This window comes from Melopsittacus undulatus, chromosome 4, assembly GCF_012275295.1.
Source record: "Melopsittacus undulatus isolate bMelUnd1 chromosome 4, bMelUnd1.mat.Z, whole genome shotgun sequence".
NCBI lineage: Eukaryota > Metazoa > Chordata > Aves > Psittaciformes > Psittaculidae > Melopsittacus > Melopsittacus undulatus.
In genome coordinates this window covers 77,456,587-77,476,959 of record NC_047530.1, presented here as the reverse complement: position 1 = coordinate 77,476,959, position 20,373 = coordinate 77,456,587, and the positions used below count along the sequence as shown (strand labels likewise).

At 34.7% G+C, this 20,373-nt stretch overlaps 1 protein-coding gene across 1 annotated transcript in view; it reads right to left on the bottom strand.

The window, feature by feature from the left end:
- LRP1B (LDL receptor related protein 1B) overlaps positions 1-20,373 on the bottom strand; it is a 565,080-nt gene that overhangs the window by 151,095 nt on the left and 393,612 nt on the right. The window contains exons 42-43 of the mRNA XM_034061327.1: positions 8,214-8,403; positions 6,600-6,804 (exon numbers count right to left, since the gene is read on the bottom strand). Of these exons, the coding sequence (XP_033917218.1) occupies positions 6,600-6,804; positions 8,214-8,403 (395 nt within the window). The remainder of the gene's footprint in view (positions 1-6,599; positions 6,805-8,213; positions 8,404-20,373) is intronic.

Sequence of the window (20,373 nt, the reverse complement as noted above, 5' to 3'; positions counted from 1 at the left end):
GTGGAAGTCCTGAGGATTCAGTGTCAACCAAATTTGCTATGCATCAGACCTTTCTAATTCATCTAGGTTTCTAAATTTTGCAGTCTGTACAGTGTGCATGTCTATTTTCCCAGCAGTGTCTGCAGCTCTGTTCAGAGGTAAGTAGATTCACCAGCAGGATCATGTAACAAAAATTCAGGTTCTTACACTGTGACCCTACTGAAATCCTCCCTGAGTGACACCATCTGGATGGCCCAGGATGGGGATGAAGTACAGAACTTGCATTAAATTATCAGTAAGAATTAGGTTCACAACAATTCTTACCATGACAATGTCTAACTTATAAAAATACATCTTTTAAATATGAGATCACCATAATGCACCAGCTTAAAATACAAAGTTGCTGTCCTAGTTTCAGCTGAGAGTTAACTGTCTTCCTAGTCGCTGGTAAAGTGCTCTGTTTTGGCTTTAGTCTGAGAACAATGCTGGTAACACAATGATGTTTTAGTCATTGCTAAGTAGCACTTATGCTGATCAAGGACTCTTCAGTATCTCATGTTCTGCAGTGAGAAGGGGCATAAGAAGCTGGGAGTAAGCAGAGACAGGACATCTGACCCAAACTAGCTAAAGGGGTGTCCCATAGCACAGCATGTCATGTTCAGTATATAAACCGGGGGAAGTTTCCTGGAAGGAACAGATCTCAGCTCGGGTCGGGTGGGATACCTGTCAGCAGGTGGTGAGAAATTGTATGTGTATCACTTGTGTTTATTTTTTTTTTCCTTTCCCCTTTTAGTTCATATTCTCCCCTTGTTATTTCCCTTATCCCTATTATTATAGCATAATATAGTATTAGAATTATATTGTATTTTAGTTATTAAGCTGTTCTTATCCCAACCAAGAGGTTTTACACTCCTTTGATTCTCCTCCCTATCCCACATATGGAGGGGAAACTGGGGGTTAAGCAAGTGTTTGTGTGGTACTGAGTTACCTGCTGGGTTTAAACTATAAAAGTTGCTTTCCATTAATTTAGCCATAACAAATGGCTTATTGATAACGCTTCTCTTTGAAAATACTTAATAAATGGGCAGGGGCATCTAATAAAGCTTTTAAATGTTTTTAAAGGATTCAAATACAAGCAGGGGTCTATAATAGAATGACAAATCTAGTATAGAAAATTATCCTTATAAAGGTTTAAATAAATGGCAATTTAAAGCCAATTCTATAATAAATTATACCAGTATAAAGCAATACCAATAATCTAAAAATAACATTTCAGATGAAAATCAGGAATTCCACTCTGACAGAACCTTCTTATACCCACCACATTAACCAAAATTAGCTAATGGATTTTATTGTTTCAAATAGAAGACACAGAATAGCATAACATTTGTTATTCAGTTATGAATACTGTTTTCAAAAGATTAGAGAGAAGGCAGCTATGAAAAAAAAAAAAAGACACTGTGATATAGGGAATCAGCTGCAAAGCCAGGGGAAAAAAAATCAAATAACCTAAGTCATAACTTTTAAGTATTTGATTTACCCGCCTAAAGATACACACTTAAATTACACTGTGTTTTGCCTTTTATTGATGTTATTGCTTTAATAAAAAGCAAAAATGCTATCTCGTACTAGATAAGCAAATCTATCAGCCTTGATCTGGGGCATTCAAATTCTGATCTTCCAACACTGTGTAGTTATTGGGAAAAAAATGTTATGTTAACCAGAGGAAAAAAAAGATCAAGTAAGTTTTCCAGTGCCTGAAGGGGCTGACAAGAAAGCTGGGAAGGGACTTTTTACAGGGGCATGCAGGGACAGGAAGGGGGAATGGCATTAAACTGAAAGAGGGAAGATTTAGATTATGTATTAGGAAGAAATACTTCACCATGAGGGTAACAAGACACTGGAACAGGCTGCCCAGAAACCCTGTGGCTGCCCCATCCCTGGCAGTGTTCAAGGCCAGGCTGGAAGGGGCTGTGAGCAATCTGGTCTAGTGGTAGGTGTCCCTGTTCTGTGATAATGTGCTTTTATGAATAAAATAAATATTTGGGGTGGTGGGTGTGGGTGGGAATTGGAAAGGGAGGTTATAGACAGAAGAAGAACGTGTAATTGGTGAACTTGTGAGTTTACCAATTACCATTCCTTTTGCCACAAAAGAAATTAGAATTTATAGTCCACATTCGTGTTGGATTTTGTGGAAGAACAATGCCAATACCCTATTAAAAATAATCATGCTTTTTCTTGACTGGTCTGAATAAAGATTGTATATTCATCATTGTCATACCTTTGATTAATGGATTTTCATTTATTGTTTCTTTCAAAAATACATAATAACCAGATTTGCAATCACACCGCAAGGGATACAAGGGACATACAACATTTACCAAGAATGGTAAAATCCTGTTTCAAGAGAAATATTGAAGTGCAATGTAACAGAATCAGAAGTGCTTCCTCTTCAACAACTATTTTTTGTTTCTCCATTCTAGAAATGAATTCTACATTTCTAATTGTTAATATTTTGTATTACTTATATCTGTTCTGGCTACTTCTGATGATGCTTTGGTGAGTTATTCAGCCACTTCTCAAGGTCACCATGAATACTTTCCAAGAACTGACCAAAATTACTCTGCTGTTCTCAATCATACTTGTACTGAAAATAAATACAATGCCAGGTCTGAAAAGTAATTTTAGATGTCAGTCACAAAGTCATGTTTTTCATAAATGCACAACCAAATCTTTAACTTGCATTTCTGAAGAACAGATCTGATAAAATGTTACTGAAGATAACAGAAGCTGAAAATCAACTTTGAAATCTGTTTAATTGCTTAAATATAGAATCCCAACAAAATAAAACCATATATTCTAGAAACTGAAAGTTATAATTACTGGAAGGTTGCAATTACAGAAAGGTTATAATTACTGGAATCATCTCTAAAACCATATTGATTTTTAAAATCACACCTACAGGTCCACAAAACCATAACTGAGACCAAAACATTTCAGCCTGAATGTTAGAAAATAACCAGACTTCTATTTCTAGGTTCTCAGTACACAAAATGCTACAGAATACTCAACACTGAAGAAGAAAAAAACCAGCAAGCCAAAACAAAAACAAAACTAAAAAACCCAAACAAAAAAAAGATGCAAAGCAACAAGACACAAAAGAAAAAAAAAAAAACAACCCAAAACCAAACCACAAAAAAAACTTAACATAGAAAAAAAAACCCAAAAAAAACCCCAACCAAAAACAAAAAAACAACCCAAACAAAATAGGTCATGATTCATTGGAAAAATAAGTCCAAACATTAAATCAGGTTTATCTGCTGTTGGCTTACTCTGTGTTCAGGAACAAAATGTTACAGTTAAAGCATTAAGCAGCTAAAACCAAGTGTGGTCACAATATTAAGTCCAACTAAGTGCAGGAGAAAAACTGGAAGAAAAAGGGGAGGGATTGTGAAAAATGTAATTACCATTTGTGTTTTTTAAACAGCAAGATCTGACAGAGCAGAACAAGAAACACAAAAGCAAAAATTCAAAACCAAACAACAACAAAACTGCCTATCTTCTAAGTAATAAAAAAGAATAAAAAAAAAAATCTTTCAAATTTGAAAGATTACTCCAGCAACCAAATACCAGTATTAAAACACCAGCTTAACACAAAATCAATAAAATCTACTATACTATTTCTACCTTTGTTAACCTAACCGAAACTAGAAGCAATGAAGCAGACACAGTGAGGAAAAGAATAATCTGTTTAAACTGTTTTTGAGGGATGTTTGATGGCAGGACCTTGCTGAAACACCCTAAAGAATCTCAGCTCACCAAAACAGTGGAATGACTGTTGCTTGTATTCTCCTAATGTATCTTGTCAATCTGGACAGCACATGAATGAAGAAAAACAACTGTCATGGAAATACTATTTCACTGTATCAAGAATAAAATTTCCTGGTTGGTTTCTGGCATTGTTGTATTAGTAAGCATGCATCTCCACGGTGACGAGCAACTCTATTGAAGCTCTGCTAGTAAAACCAGTACAGTTTCAGTACGAATTTGAATAAAGCAGCCTGGTGGGAGTTTTTTTCCTGGTATGACAATCCCCATCTAACTAATGCAGAAGAAGTGCCTTCAAAACCCAGAAAGTGAACACAACTCTGTTTCAAAGCTCATAGTACGTGGTAACTCAGATCAGTATTTTTGACAACAGAGTTAACGGATTCTCCCAAAACATAAGTTGGTGTAAGACAACCAACTATAGTAGAGCTAAAGCTCCCCAAAAGCCTTCAGAAGATCATGCTGGACTACGTCTACTGCTTTCAGGGACTTCCTTGTTACTGTAATGGGGAAGAAACAGTAGCAATAGAGAAATAACTTTGTAGGTAGAGATGGTAATGTGGGTAATGTATTTCAGAAAAGCAAATCACTGGAATAAAACTGCATCTATGCAACAATTCATGTTCAAGCTCGAGCTCAAGCTCCAGGAAGGTAAGGGTGTCTGAACTTGCTCTTGCAGGCAAACACAGTGAAGTACCAGCCCAGGATCTTACTTGTGAAGGAAATAAACGTGGCATATATCTTTCATTTAGGCATTTCAATTGACCAGTGGACCTTAAATCAATACAGCAGTTTGTCATTTGCAATTATAATAATAACAACGATGAATGCATCAAGTGATGAAGTTAAAAAAAAAATCCTCTAACATATTGTCAATCGTCAAAAATGACAATAAAATAGAAGACAAAGGACAGAAAGTCAAGAGGATGATGTCACTATATATTAGAACTTTCAAATTGTGATCGAAGTCCTATAAAGGCAATAGTTAAGAAAGCTGACAAATATGAGAAAAACAGATAATTTCCTCTACCCAAATCTCCTGTTTTTGTATTTGAAGGTGGCAATAAGCCTCTCAAAAGTCCACTTTCATGTGGTAGACAGAAAACTAAGGCACTTTCCAGACACATAATTATTCAAATTGGCCAGGAATAAACACACATAAGAGAACTGACGAATGAAGCAGGATGTAGAAAAATTTCAAATGGCAGAAATTCAAGTTTTTTTATTTGAACTAACTATATCCTTTTGCAGTTCAATTAGGAACTCCAAGCTCATTGCATGCAACCCAGTTAAAACTTTTGATCACTATATGCAGTAACATAAGAGACAATTCCGTAAACACTGTTGAGCTGTTATATGGTTCAATATGGATCCATTACATGTACATCTAGAACACCATGTGCTGTTATGTTACATTTTCTAACACAAAAATGTAACAGTAACTGAATGACATACAGATCTAAATGGTATGAATCATCTGTGAAAGTATGACCCGAATTTAATGAGTAACTACAGATTTTGTACAGTATTTCAAATCATGATATAATTAACAGATAAAATAAAAGGGAATTTATGAAAGAAGTAAAAGTAGTTTTTCTGTCTCCCAACTGACAAAACAAAACCCCAGAGAAAACCATCAAAGGGTCTTCTTTATGTTATTCTCAGATACACAGGTGGATTTACTGAGCAAAAATCTCAGAAAGTTTATCAATTTTGACAGTGTATATAGCCAGAAACTGTAGATGTTAGAATCTATAGAGGTGTGGTTTGCCCAGTTTCTGATACAGTTACTGCATCTAAAAACATTGGTAAGCTGTGGTTAACTTATACAAAAGAAAACAAAAAGCCACATCTGCTGATCCGTTACAAGCTTGGCTCTCTTATTTTGTTCTGATAAGGAAATTTTGCCTAAACAAAGTATGTGGAACTTCTCATGGATAATGCCATTTTCATTTCAGATGCAAATGTTTAAAAGCTTTTATACAGTGTATGAAGAATTCATTAAAAATTAATAGACATGAAAGTGAGCTGATACACCAGATATTATCTTGTAGACCTAGGAACTGAAAATATGACCCAGAACATGCCCTTCATTCATGCTATCATGCACTTTGGGAGGCACAAAATCCCTGAAAGACTTCATGAGATATGAGAAATGCAGAGCTAAACATGCAAGAGAACCATGAGCAAAGATCAACCACCTTCAGCATGTTCCAAGCAAAAGGTCAACTTGAGCTAAAACTAATAGAGCACTTAAGTATTCTGTATTCAAGTAGAGTACAAAAATGTATTATAAGGAAAGAGCAATGGAGCTGAATATATCTGAATGGTTGAATATATCTGAAAATGTATAGTCAGAAAAGAAAAAAGACTTGTACGGTAATACAGAAGCATTACACGAAAGAAATTCCAGTTTACACAGATAAGTTGGGAACTGGAAGGAAAACTGTAATCCTCCCATGTAAAGCTGAATATTTCTCTTCCCCTGAAGCTAGCTCTACATTTTTTCAAGTTGATATTACAGAACATTTAGGACAATGACGCTTCAGGCTCAATACTAATGCAAACAGATTTCACGATAAGGGTCTGCATCTCCAGAAGGTCATACAGAATCTGGAGTATGTTGAGCATTACTTGTATTTCAGAAGTGTTTCAGTTTAAAATCTCATATACAACTTACAGTAAGAGAAACTTGGCAACTAATAATCTTTCTGTAACATTTTCATTTTAAAAACACTAAAAACCACGAACAGATTTACAATGAGTAAGTTCAGGATTTTTGTTTTACTTACGTATCTTTGTGATCCATCATATTCACACCTCTCAATTTTTCCCAAGCTGCCATCTGAAAAGTAAAGTTTCTCCGCCCTATGATCAATGGTAAGTCCATTTGGTGTCAGAATATCTGTACTAATGATAACTTGTGCATTTTTGCCTGAGAGAGTAGATCTCATGATGCTTGGGAGCTGCTCATTCCAGTTGGTCCAAAACATCAAGCTGTATTAAAATCAAAACAAAAACATGAGATACATTTTATTATTAAATTCTCTATGAAATGAGCAACAAAAAAAACCCCACATGCCTTTACAGACAATTATAAATGGCATCTATTGACGAAGAAAAATGTAATAGCCCAACATCCTAGAAATTATAGCTGTTTTCTAGTTCATTAACTTGTATACAAGTACACTTTTTTTTTTTTTCTCTTCACAGGTCTGTTCAATTATGATCATACCACTAGAGAGAGATACAAACTGTGTAACAATATAAACTTAATTGTGGTAATGTGCATATTAGTAATTTCTAACAGTGAAATTAATCTGCAGCTTTTCCTGTATTAGAAATGTGATACAGACCAAAAGACTGGTAATGCAGAAGGTTGGTAATGGGGAATCAAATCAGCTTAATATGCTTTACAGGAGGTTCAATTGGCCTCTTGCTACTGTTAAATAATGGTGGACAAAATGTTACAGAATGAGCTGTGGCTGACATTTATACACTAATCAGAACCTGCCCATTCTCACACTCCAATCTCCATCAGTATTTACTTGGTTTATTTACAATACCTAGATAAATAGTATTTTACAGCAGAGCATAAACTCTTAACTTGTATAAACTGTACATGAAGTCACACAGGGAAATAACCTACTTGACTACTGCAACATTGTACATTCAACAGTCACATCTTGAAAATAGAGCTTCTAAGTCAGAAATGCAGTCTAGCCTCCCCAAAGGTGAAGAGTTATAAGCAGAAAAATCAGTTTGCCTAGCCTTTCTTCCAGAACTAACACAGAAGATTAAAGTAACTTAGATTTGTAAGGCACTTATTAGCAAGAGGTTGCAGTAAAAATATAAGCCCTTCTGTTATCTTACTAGGAAACAGTCTGATTGAGAATGGCAGGAAGGGTACTAAATAAGACTTCTTTCCAGGATGTTGTTTACAAACACTGTAAGTGAAGATCTTGCTATATAATTTTATACAACACTGATATTTGTGATAAACACCTGGGCCTATCAATTTGCCACACAAGAAACTCAACATTCCTTTTAGTAAATGCTTAAATTTTGTTTTTATTTAAGCAGAAAATAGCATGTCTGACAAAGAAATCAGTAAAATCATCACTAGATAGATCACATTTAGCTCACTTTTTTCAAACCCAGCATTTTTTTTTAAGATGACATGAAAATGAAGTGACTATTTAATCTGAAATGTAAGAAAAGCATATGTAACTTAATTCTACAATTGCTTTAAAAACATTAATACTAAGATTTGTCTTCTAAACAAAGAAATATGCTTAACCCTTGTAGGGTCCAGCAGTATTACTTGACTCTGAAATAAAGAAGCACTGCTGCATCCTTGACATTAGGCAAAAATTAGAATCTGATAAGAAAGATGTAACACATACTTTTGACATTCGTCTAGAGCTAACACATGTGGATGATCATCTTCAGACATCGTTATTACTGCTTCCCGGTTGAATGCTCCTCGATGTCTCTGGTCAACAGAGTGTCTTGTGATTGAGGATGTGGTTGAACTGGTCCAATAGAGAGCATCCCAAGCTCTGTGATAAGCAAGTCCCTCCACTGACCCAACATCTGGAAGACATGGTTACAGAGCAATTAAAACTCTTCTTAACAAGATGTCTGTTTTTCTTTGAAGTTGATCCTGCAGAATCACAGAGTTCAGCTATTTCAGCCTGTTGACTCTGCCAATTCTTTTCTTGTTTCACCTGTTTATTATTTTTATTGTAATCAAAGTCTTATTATTTTTTTCATAAATTTAAACAACAAAAAAAGAGAACAAGATCACTATTCATATCCCTGTACTATATTTGTCAATTCTAATACTCATTAAAATAATAATTTTACTACAATGTCCCCAGATAATACATTAGAAAAATAAGCTTTTATTCAAGACAACAATAATTTAGTCAACTTCAAACACCGTTTATGCCAAGTCTTGGGTATTTTTTCACTAATTACTTGTATTATGTAGCATTATCTTTCAATGTATTTTCTAACACAAATACACATTACGTTAATAGGGATCAAAGTGTTCAGTTATTATTAACAGTATAGGCTTCTTTAAACACCTGAAAAACACTGAAAAAAACCCAAACCCAAACTCTGAAGGTCTCTGCATCAATACATCATTTTAATAAGCCAAAACCCACACTCTTTCATTCTACATAAAAAACTGTGAGCCAGAAATCAAAGCAAATATTAATAAGCAGCTAAAGCATATACTTAACATCTTGAAAGGATAAATTGTTTCTGATTCTAATATATAAAAGCGACAGGCTGAGAAATATGAGTAATTATTTCCTACCATTAGTTTTGAATTACTACAGAAATGTACGTTGATTTCTTCACTTATTGTTAGAAACAAATAATTTTAGACCAGAAGGTTCATGCAGCTTCTTAATGAGCTACAGAAAGAAAAAAAATCTAGAACTATAGTAAGGATTACATTACCCTGGTTATTGTAATTTATATTCAGCTTGCTGGAATTTTACCATGCAATTCATATACACATAACAGAAAGTCCCAAAATAAGTTTGATCACATTGAAAGTGCTAATACTAAACCAAAACTATGAGGCAAATAAATCAAAATTATGAGACAAGTGACTATTTATCAGGTTTTTATATCTCTAAAGCATTTGGATATCTTCTGACTACATTTTCATGACGTATCTGTAAAGACAACTCAATGACTTGTCCTAAAGAAGAAAGAATAAAAATAATGAGATGACACTTCCTAAAGGGAGGTGAATATACATAGAAAGAATTTTCCTGCTTATGAAGGAGCATTTATGAAAAAAGATATCTTTACCACTCAAAAAAGCAACTGAATTTAACTTCAAAAATGGCATTGAAGGCAACTTGAAAATTTTAGAACTTCTGAGAACTGCAAAGATAACTCTTTTGATAGGATTTTTAATAAAGATTAATAAGGTTACATGTATTCTTTGTTCAAATGCAGTATTTTGTTGCCTTATTACTTTACTCTGAATTTTAAGCATCTAAACCATACTGAGATATAGTGAAGGTTTTAAAGGAAACTTGGACTGCACAAATCATCTTAGGGGCACCAGGCCGAGAACTGCATACATGAACCACACTGCTTCTGGCCCAGGCATTGCTCCCAGGGGCGCAAGTCTGTACAGTTTAGATACAGGCTCTGATACACTTCTTAGTTACTTCTTGCAAATCTTCCACTAAATGTGAAATTAAACAAAATCTTAGTAAGTGTGATACATGATAAAGAGCAAAAATACAATTTTAACTTAATCTACTAAATTCCATTAAAATTATATACTGAATCCCAAGTCACCGCTGCTTACAATTCTCCAATCTAAAAGCAATGCTGTCAGATGTAATTCAGAATATGATCTTAGATACACAGTTTAACTCTCAGGTCTCTCTGCGTGGAGTCAGGAGTTGGTCTCAATGATCTTTATGGGTTCCTCCTAACTCAGAATATTCTGTGACTTACAACAGAAGACATTGTCTGACCAATTCTGCACTTTATTTATAAGGAACAAAACATCAGAACATTTTTACTGTCTTGTTTACTATCCAGAACATTAGCACTGTTTTATGCCTTTCATATCTGTGAATGTTGAGTGTTTCTCCATCTTTTTTAGGGAAGTTTTTAGGAAAATTTAATCAAGTCTTTGCCTTGTGGTTAAAGACATAACCCTTAGGAAGTGAGGATATAACTAAGGTTTGCTGCAAATCATGCTCTTCATTTGAAAGACAACAATCAGAAAAAAAAAAGAATCACATCCCTCATGTGACCTCTTGAATATATATCAACTTCAGCTTTCTTTCTTTAGTTTCTTGTTTGAATCTGTCAAGGTATTTGAAAGCAAACTGCTTATACAACATAGCCCTAAACTCTCCTGTAATAGACAAAAGATAATATTATTAAAATTATAAAGATTATTATAAAAATTGTTAATTATTATTAAAAAGCAATACTGTTGTTAACAATATTAATGGGAATTTCAGTGAGTAAGACTGAGACTGGAAAGAAATCTGAAAATCAGACTGGAACAGAATCAGACTGTGAAAGCTGCCTGAAATCAAATAACAGATATCCAATTCAGGAGATGTTTTATTAGAAGTAAAACTTCAGGAACTGCTTGACGTATGTATGCTTTTTAAAAAAGAGAGGGTTCCTTATAAGGTAAGCAAATTAAATCTGAAAGCATCAAAAGGTTCAGGTGACAATTCTGTGAATGCTAATGGTTTTATAAAGACCACAAACACAAAAATCCAGAGTAAACAAATATATGCTTTTCATTTAAAAATAAAAATCAGTGTAATTCAATTGCCTTGATGTTAGAAAAAAAAAACCAAACCAAAACCAAACAATCAAAAAACCACAACCCAATCATTAATTAAAGATAAAACTGTCTGCTGCAAACACATGCCAAGAGCACTTGCTTAGCTCCATCAAAAGTATAAATCCTGGAGTATTTATACCAAGCACAGTCTTTTATATGCCAAGAAACTTTTAGCTTTATCATATTACTTACAGAGTTGAGAACTCCACCAATACAGACAAGACTCATTTCATACTGGTGGAAATCTGTAAGTAACGTAGTTTTAAAGTCAATGGTGTAAGACTTAGAGAGTAGGTGTTGGAGTGATCCAACATTTAGATAAATTCTTATAACAGAAAATACAACTAACTTTCTTCTTATTAGCTTGAGTATGAAGTACCACCAGTACACTTCTCAGGCAAATCTTCAACATATTAAGTTATCAGTGCTAACAGGTTTTGTTAGTTTCTAAGTTAGTAAACTTTTTTTTCTAGAGGTTAGTAAAGAATCACAAATTTCATACAAGCCCTTTTACCAATATTAAAACAGGTGCCAAGTGAGGATAGAAATGGTCCCAGAATGACCCTCTATCCACTTGCACGTGGTTCCTTAAAAGCAAAATCTTCAAGCAACTTCATATTGCCAAAGACAGGACGCTGGAGAAGATTCCAAAGCGACTGCATTCTACTATTCTATCATTACCAGTTTGCACTGATATTTTATATTTTCTTATTTCACACCTAACTATGAAATACTGTAAAGCACTCTTTTTTTTAAATTAATTTGTCATTAGCTATTCAGCTACTTAAAAAAAAATCAGAAATATGTACTCATCCTCTCTGGTGCTATAATTGGGGGATCCAGTCCCAAAGTCTATTGACACGATAAAACTTAGCAATTTGTCTACCCTCTGCTTCATATTTTCACAGCATCATATAATATTCTGAATTAGTAAAGCATAAAGAAACTGGAAATGAAAAGAAACACATTTGTTTCACTGACATATTGAATTAAAACACTGATGGCATTAGATGCCTACAGCACTGATTAAATTTATTCTAGCCATGAAGAAACAGTTTATGATTTTCACAAGAATAGCATACTTAAATGAAAGGAACATTAATACAATATGATATTAATATACAAATACTTACATTATTCACCTGCCACTGACATTCTGAATTAAATCAGTAATGGGGTGTATAACTGATTAAATATCTACACAAGAGAATGCAACAGCTTATGATTTACAAAGGCAATGGTAGAGTGATCACATCATTGCGTTGCCAAATGCTATCTATCACTTTTACTGAACTTAACGAAGATGGATTGCATACCACAGATGAGATGCAGCCTATAAATATTGTCATGCTGATCTTCATCTGACTTTCCTAGGGAACAGGCAAGCAACAAATCAATAACTGAAGAACTCAGATTAGAGCTCCCTCATTACTGCAAACAGAAAATAAAAATCCTACAGGACATAAAAGTTTAAATTATCTAATAGCTGTAGCCACTGAGTTTTGGTAATGTATACACTGTTCCTCTTTCCTACATTTTTATCTCCTCTTCCTTCAAAACAATTCCAGTTGCACCAGTTAAATTACAATTTTTCTTTAATTTCATGTTTTTTCAACTTATTTTCTTTATCAAAGTTGTAAAGCAAGAACAACTGCCAACATATTTTTTTTTTAATACTGAAAAGCCATCAAAGTAATATATTAAGTATAAACAGCACTTCGATATAAGAATTTTGAAGACTTTGATGTTCAGTACTTAACATTAGGCACCTGTTTGATCTTTATTCATTCTCTGCATCGGTTTTCACAGTTTACCTTTCAGGATATAGCCTGCAATTGTTATAAAAAATTGGTCACAAGAGACGATACTGCTTTCTGTCAATCTGTTTTTGTAAGATTATGGTGATAGATAACAGGTGGTCACCATTACATCTGAGGTGAAAAGTTCCTCGCAAGCAATAAAGCACAGGAAGAAAAGCGTTTATGTCTACAAATCTGACTGCACAATTAGGACTTCAAATTATCATTTACCCTTCTCCTTTGCTACACAAGTACTATAAAGCAGGAAGCCACTTGCCAGACAAAAATTTCAAGACAAACACAAGTTGTAATTAAAAGGAAAAAAAAAAGGAAAAAAAAGGTGAGTTCCATTTGTCTCAAAAATTAGGAGATTTATTTTTTTAATTGCTTCTGTCAGTCACATGTAAAAAAAAAAAAGCCACCATACATTCTACCATAACAAAAATCTTAAATATAAAGTATGGCATAAAGAACTCTGAACTGTGATAACCATTTATTTCATTGTCCTATTTAGACTATTATTTTATTTCAGAGCACATGTAAAGTTTGCTGAAGTGGGCAAATATTTGCATAATTTTCTTTCTTTTCAAAATATAAACCCATGCTGTGCTCTATTACGAATTAAATATCATTAGTAAGATAGTATGAACAAAGACTTTGAGTTCTTCAAGGCAAAAACTGACTTAACTTCAAGATACTGTGAACATCTCATGTATGTAATCTTATTATTCCTTCAAACTTTCTTTAGTAACCACCACTGGAAAGAATAAAGATTTGTTGGGAATAGTCTAAAGTAAAATAATTTTAGAAAACCATAAGTTCTAAATTATGTTTTTAGAATCCAGAAAAAAATTACCCTTTTTTTCTTAGAAAGTATCTCGTATCTCACAAACTGTTTGGTGTCTTCCTAATGACAATTAAAAGATCAGTCTGCATGCAAATGAAAATGAGAATAGAAATACTGAATAATTGCTCAAGAAATATTTCTAATACATTCAGAAAATACCACGCAAATAGCTCTCTGGCTTTATAACATTACTTTAGTCTACGCCAATGAAGATAAATAAAATATTGTATATAATTTCTGTATTTGTGAAATAAGTACAGTGTTGAAGACAGGCAGATGCCTAAGTAGCAGGATATTTATAGTCCAACAGTGAACTTATGAAGGTCTTTACAAAACACCCGATGAATTGTATTATATCACAGAATGGTTTTGGGTTGGAAGGGACCTTATAGGAAAGGCTAATTTGCAGTTCTCTCCAAGTACAAAAGCTTGAGTTCATACCATAGAACGGTTTGGATTGGAAGGGAGCATAAAGGCCATCTAGTTCCAACCCCTCTGCTATGGGCAGGGACACCTTCCACTAGACCAGATTGCTCAAAGCCCCATCCACTTGAACACTTCCAGGGATGGGGCATCCACAGCTTCTCCAGGCAACCTCTTCCAGTGTCTCACCACACTCAAGGGAAATAACTTTTTCCCAATATTGAATCTAAATCTTTCTTCTTCCAGTTTTAAAGACACTACCCCTTGTGCTACCACCACTTGCTCTTAGCATGAAAAAGAGTCCAAACCTAACCTGCAGTTGATGACTTTAATCATACTTAGATGAACTAACCAACCGAATAGTATGGAATAGACGGATGCGGATGGTATTTCTGTGCAATGAAGTGCACTAGATATTGATTCAACATACCTGCGGTACAAGAGTGGTGATGCCCAGTTTTGAGCTAGACAAGGTAGGTCTGCACTTCTGGGCAAATCTGGATCTTTGAAAGCAGGTGACCTATCAATGCTTTATGAATATCTGCATGCTCACTACTTTGTGGTTAGAATTTAGGGAGCCCTAGTGATGCAAATAGCACAGAGATATCAGAAGAAAAAGTTGATCCTGAAAGGATCAATCAGAATTTCATTCAGTAGTTCTAGAAAACTTAATTTTTAATTTCATTTTTGAGATTCAAAGAAATACATTATTCACTCTTATAAATTTTAGATATTCAGGCAGAGACCTGCACAAGGTGCACATCAAGAAATTGATAATTCATAGCAGCATTTTGATTTTAGACTACCTGAATTTAATTTTTTTTTTTGTCCCCTACCAGCACTGGTGGGTTTTCTGCATTTTGCTCAAACAGATGAGCTCAGAAACTCATGAGAGAACAGAAAATATGTCACTACTTTTTTGGTCATTTTTACCTGAACATACTCTTTAAAATATGGAAAATAGTGACTTTGAAAACTGTAAGGTTGTTACAGATCTATTTCTATTTAAGCATGAATGCTGGGTTTCTTTTTAGCTCCAAAGTAACAACATTTAAAAACCACATTAGTTAAGTCACAGTACATAGAATCATCTTAATTTGCCTTGATAATCAGCTTTTAAAAATCAAGTCGTGTTTCTGTTGCTGAATATAATTATGTATTTATTGTCTTCATTCTTGTGGACTATAATATATTCCTTCAAAGAACGGTTTATCCCTTTTTATCATGGGGGAAGAAAGTAACCAACAGCTTTTTATGTGGAAATCTTTACCTACCTCAAATTGCTTTTTTTTTGCAACAAAGGATATAACCCTTCTATAGCTGTTGCCTGACAGCTTGTTGAAGAAAACCACAGAAATGTAAACTTGCATTATACTGTCCTCTGTTACCTTAAATAGAACTTACTCTCTGATTACGTTTAGGGTCAGTGTGGAATAATGTGGCAAAAGAATAATGATACATCACATACTTCAGGAAATATAGGTAACTCAACAACTTAGAAAAATAATAGTATTTTGTATAAATGTTATCTGTACCCCTCTCAGTATAGTTCAGAGTATCATCAGTTAACAAGTGTTATAATAGCATTACTTCAATACAGTTAAAATATCCATGCGCAAGAGGCTTTAAAAGCAGAAAGCCTTTTAGAATGAATAGCTAACATACAGAGTCAGAAGTGTTTTATTAGACACTAGATTTTTTAAAATATCAACAATTGTGTCCTGGGTTTAGCAGCAGCAATTTTTCTCCTTCTTAGTAGCTTGTGCTGCACTGTGTTTTGACTTTCAGCCTAGGAACAGAGCTGATAACACCGATGGTTTTAGTTGTTGCACAGTAATGTTTACTCTGACCAAGGACTTTGTGAGTCTCATGCTCTGCAGAGACAGGACACCTGACCCAAACTAGCCAAAGAGGTATTCCATACTACAGCACGTCATGCCCGGGGAGGTAACTGGGGTTACCCGCTCTCTTCTGGGTCGGGCTCATTTCAGTGGGTGTTATTGTATTCTCTTCCCTTGTTATTTCCCTTATCATTATTATTATTGGTGGTAGCAGTGGTGATTTGTGTTGTGCCTTGGTTGCTGGATTGCTCTTGTCTCAGCCCGTGGGTGTTGCATTCTTTTGATTCTCCCCATCCCTCAGGGAGTGGGGTGGGGGAGGGGAGGGAAGGAAAGAAAGAGGGATGGGGGATGAGAGAGAGACTGTATGATTGGGTTTTAAACCACAACAAATTGTCATAGAAGATTTTTTCTAATTACAGGAGCCCACATTATCTATCTCTTTATCTACTCCATGAAAACTCAAAAAGAGTCTAACCCTAACCCTTACCACATTTAAAATATTACAAGTTGAATGACTACCCTGACTACCCTAAGACAAATAAGCTTTCTAATGAATATATATAATCACATTTTTTTCCATTACTGTTGAAGTACAATCAAACACTACAGAGATTTTAGAAGCATTAATGTCAGACTTGCCCAATAAACTAATAATATTTGCTGGAGCACCTTATTCTTCATAATAATAATTAAAAAGGTAAAATATATTAAGTCAAGAGATGATCCTCTGTATAGCTTTGAGAATTCACCAAATATAGTTTAGTGTTTCATGCAACTAAGCCACGGCTGCTGATGTAAAAACTTTCATAAACAAATACTTACACCAATAAAAATGTAGGGGCAACATGTAAAGTTGAAGCTGTCACAAACAGTATTAATTCTTCATGAAAAATCTTAAGTTTGGTAGGGAGAAGGACCTTTCCTTAATACTGATGCTGTGAATGCTCAGGAAACACTGAATGGAAATATCAGTGTAAATCAGCTCTTGTCAGGAGCACACTTCAGAGTTTCAAACACAGGAACAGCTAAATAAAGCATGAAATATTCTACAAATATGTATTTCTACACAACGATTGCTTAATAAACTTAGTAAACTTTATCCATATATAGCAACAGCTCATAAATTTTATCCTTTTATGCAGCCACATTGAGAAAAAATATTGTGATAAACTAGACATTTTGCTTTTCACTAACAAAGCTGCACTTGTAATAAATTTTAGCTTTTACTACTTAAATGTCCTAGGACTTAACCATAGCCTTTCACTTTCCCTCCTTTGAAAAGTGAAAAATCACTGGACCCATATTCCTATACACAGAATTATAATGAATCCAATTCATTTACGAAATGAAAAGCAACAATATTAAAGTATTTATTTTTAAGAGAGTAAAAATTTCTTTTTTGGAGAAAAAAGCTCAAAAACTAAAAGGGTTTCATACAATGCACCAAATTTAATGCTCTGTAAGAGAAATGGGAACATAAATGCCTTTTTGACAGTAAAATTGGACCCCTTTAGTTAGAAAGAATAGTAGCACACGTTGGAACACCTTTAAAAGATTCATACTTACAATACATCACAGGATGTGACATTTGAAGTTAGCAGTAAAAAGGTTTGTACCTTCTATAGACACTAGTGCCTAAGGTTCAAAACAGAAGCAGCATTTTCTCATGCAAAACCTCCTTTTGTGTTGTGAAAGACCTTACACTGGCAGAATGTCAGCGCCATTATTTACAGATAGAGAAAAAAAAACAGCTCATTGAAACTATCTCATCTTAATACTTTTTCTCCCTCTCATTTGCATTCATTTGCTTTTCCTCCCCCTTTTTTTTTCCTCTAATTTCTTTAGTTTCTAACTCCCTTATTGGTCTTCTGTCTAATGTTATGCCACTACATTAAACTTACTTCAATGCTGCACTGTTTTTTCTGCAGATGTACTGTGTCAGGCTTTGGCTAATGAATAGATTACCTCAAGCTTTTACCTATGATAAAAGAAAGAAAAGAAAAAAATAAAGAAGACTGCATTATTAGCTTAGAAACTGAGCCTTAGTTAAAAAAAAAAACTCTTCCTTGTATAAACATAAGTTTGACACAACTTCAGACAACAAAAAGCAGTCTCCAGAAATGAAATACTATGAGGCAACGTCTTGCTACCAACTGCAAATTAGCTATCCACTAGCACGTCATCTGCTGTCTAAAGCTACTCTTAATTTACATTTTTACTGTGATCAGAGATAGCTCACAAAGATGGTTTATCACAGAGATGGCTTAAGATGGTCTTTTCTCCATTCTCAGCCAATAGAAATTTTAGACTTTTTCAGAGCTGCTGTTACACAATGCCATGTTCACCAGAAAAGGAAGAATGAAAGCAATACTCTGGCACTCTGCTTCTAGTCAGGCAGAGAAGGAAGGATACCGAAGTAAAGAAGAGAATTTTGTCAAGTGATTTGCAAATTAGGCCTCAGTCTTGGGCACTGGAAAAGAAAAAATGCATACTTTTATCCCATCAAATGTACTGCATTTTTTAGCTTAATGGGTAAAGCCACAGTGGTAATTATCTTACGTGTCACATGAAACAAGAAGTTTAGCACACTGGTCTTCATAACAGTAATTTAATGAAGGCGCCCATTAGTTCTTTGCTCCATCAAAATCACAATGAATCTACTATTTGAACAACATATTATCTTCCACAGACTTTCTCTGAGACAATTTGAAACCTCTAATCCCAGGTGGAAGAAATCTCTGTTCAGATCATCACAACATTAAAAATAAAATTAACTTGTCATTTATCAGTTGACATAACAACAGTCAGTGGAAGAAGCAATATGAGAGGGTATAAGCATATAATACCAAAAAAACTCATATATCAGATGCTTGCTTCTGTTGAAACATTTTCATTTTCAGGTGTTTCAATCTCCTTAAAAAATACTTACAGAGGAAAAATAGGTCTATCCAAAACTATAAAGTTTTTTAAAGTACATCACATGTGCTTATCACAGTGCCTTTGAAATGGCTTCCAGTTTAAATACTAAACAAACTGGTTCAGAAGTTTGAAATAAGTGCTGGTCTGGCTAAAAGTGACTAACGACAAAATAAACAAGTGCAAAATTCTCCCCGGACTCTCATTCAGAGAAGAAGAGACCAAATGAAACTGATAACCTAGCAATTTTTAAGAAGTCAATGCCTTTAACTGCTACTGATTTCTGTTCTTTCTGTATACTGATACATTACCTCTCTTTACCCTAAGTTTTCAGTAACAAATTCTCCCAGAGAGACTGAGAACAGTTAGATGGTCTAGTCCTGGTAGGGCTGCAAAGAAATTATAACGCTTATTCAGAAATGGCAACCTCAACATATTGATTTAAGCTGTGTCACTTCCATCTAAATTTCTTACCTTGTGTACCTCTTTTCATATTTGATGCCTTCTTTCAATTTTCAACAAAACCTATGGTCCACAGGAGGATACAATTAAATGTAAAACAAGTTCAAAAGCACATGCAATCTTCCCAAATCTCCTTTAGACTACCAAATAAATTAGGATTTGATTTGTTGAGGCAACAGTTATGACTATCAAAAGCTCCAGAAAGCTTATGTGAAATGAAAAAAATCCCAACCTAAAACCCAACCCTTTTCTGCAGTTTGAATCCTGTATGATTCCTAAACCTGGAAGAACAAAGAATGTGTGTGTATATATATATATATATATATATATATATATATATATATATATATATAAAATCACAGAATAGTTAGGGTTGGAAAGGACCTTAAGATCATCTAGTTCCAACCCCCCTGCCATGGGGAGGGACACCTCACATTAAACCATGCCACCCAAGGCTTCGTCCAACCTGGCCTTGAACATCAACACAGATGGAGCATTCACAATTTCCCTGGGCAACCCTTTCCAGTGTCACACTACCCTTACAGGAAAGAATTTCTTCCTTATATCCAATCCAAATTTCCTCAGTTTAACCCATTAATCCTTGTCCTGTCACTACAGTCCCTAATGAAGAGTCCCTCACCAGCATCCCTATAGCCCCCCTTCAGATACTGGAAGGCTGCTTATGAGGTCTCCACGCAGCCTTCTCTTCTCCAGGCTGAACAGCCCCACCTTTCTTAGCCTATCCTCATATGGGAGGTGCTCCAGCCCCCTGATCATCCTCATGGCCCTCCTCTGGATTTGTTCCAACAGTTCCATGTCCTTTTTATGTTGAGGACACCAGAACTGCACACAATACTCCAGGTGGAGTCTCATGAGAGCAGAGTAGAGGGGCAGGATCACGTCCTTTGACCTGCTGGTCACGCT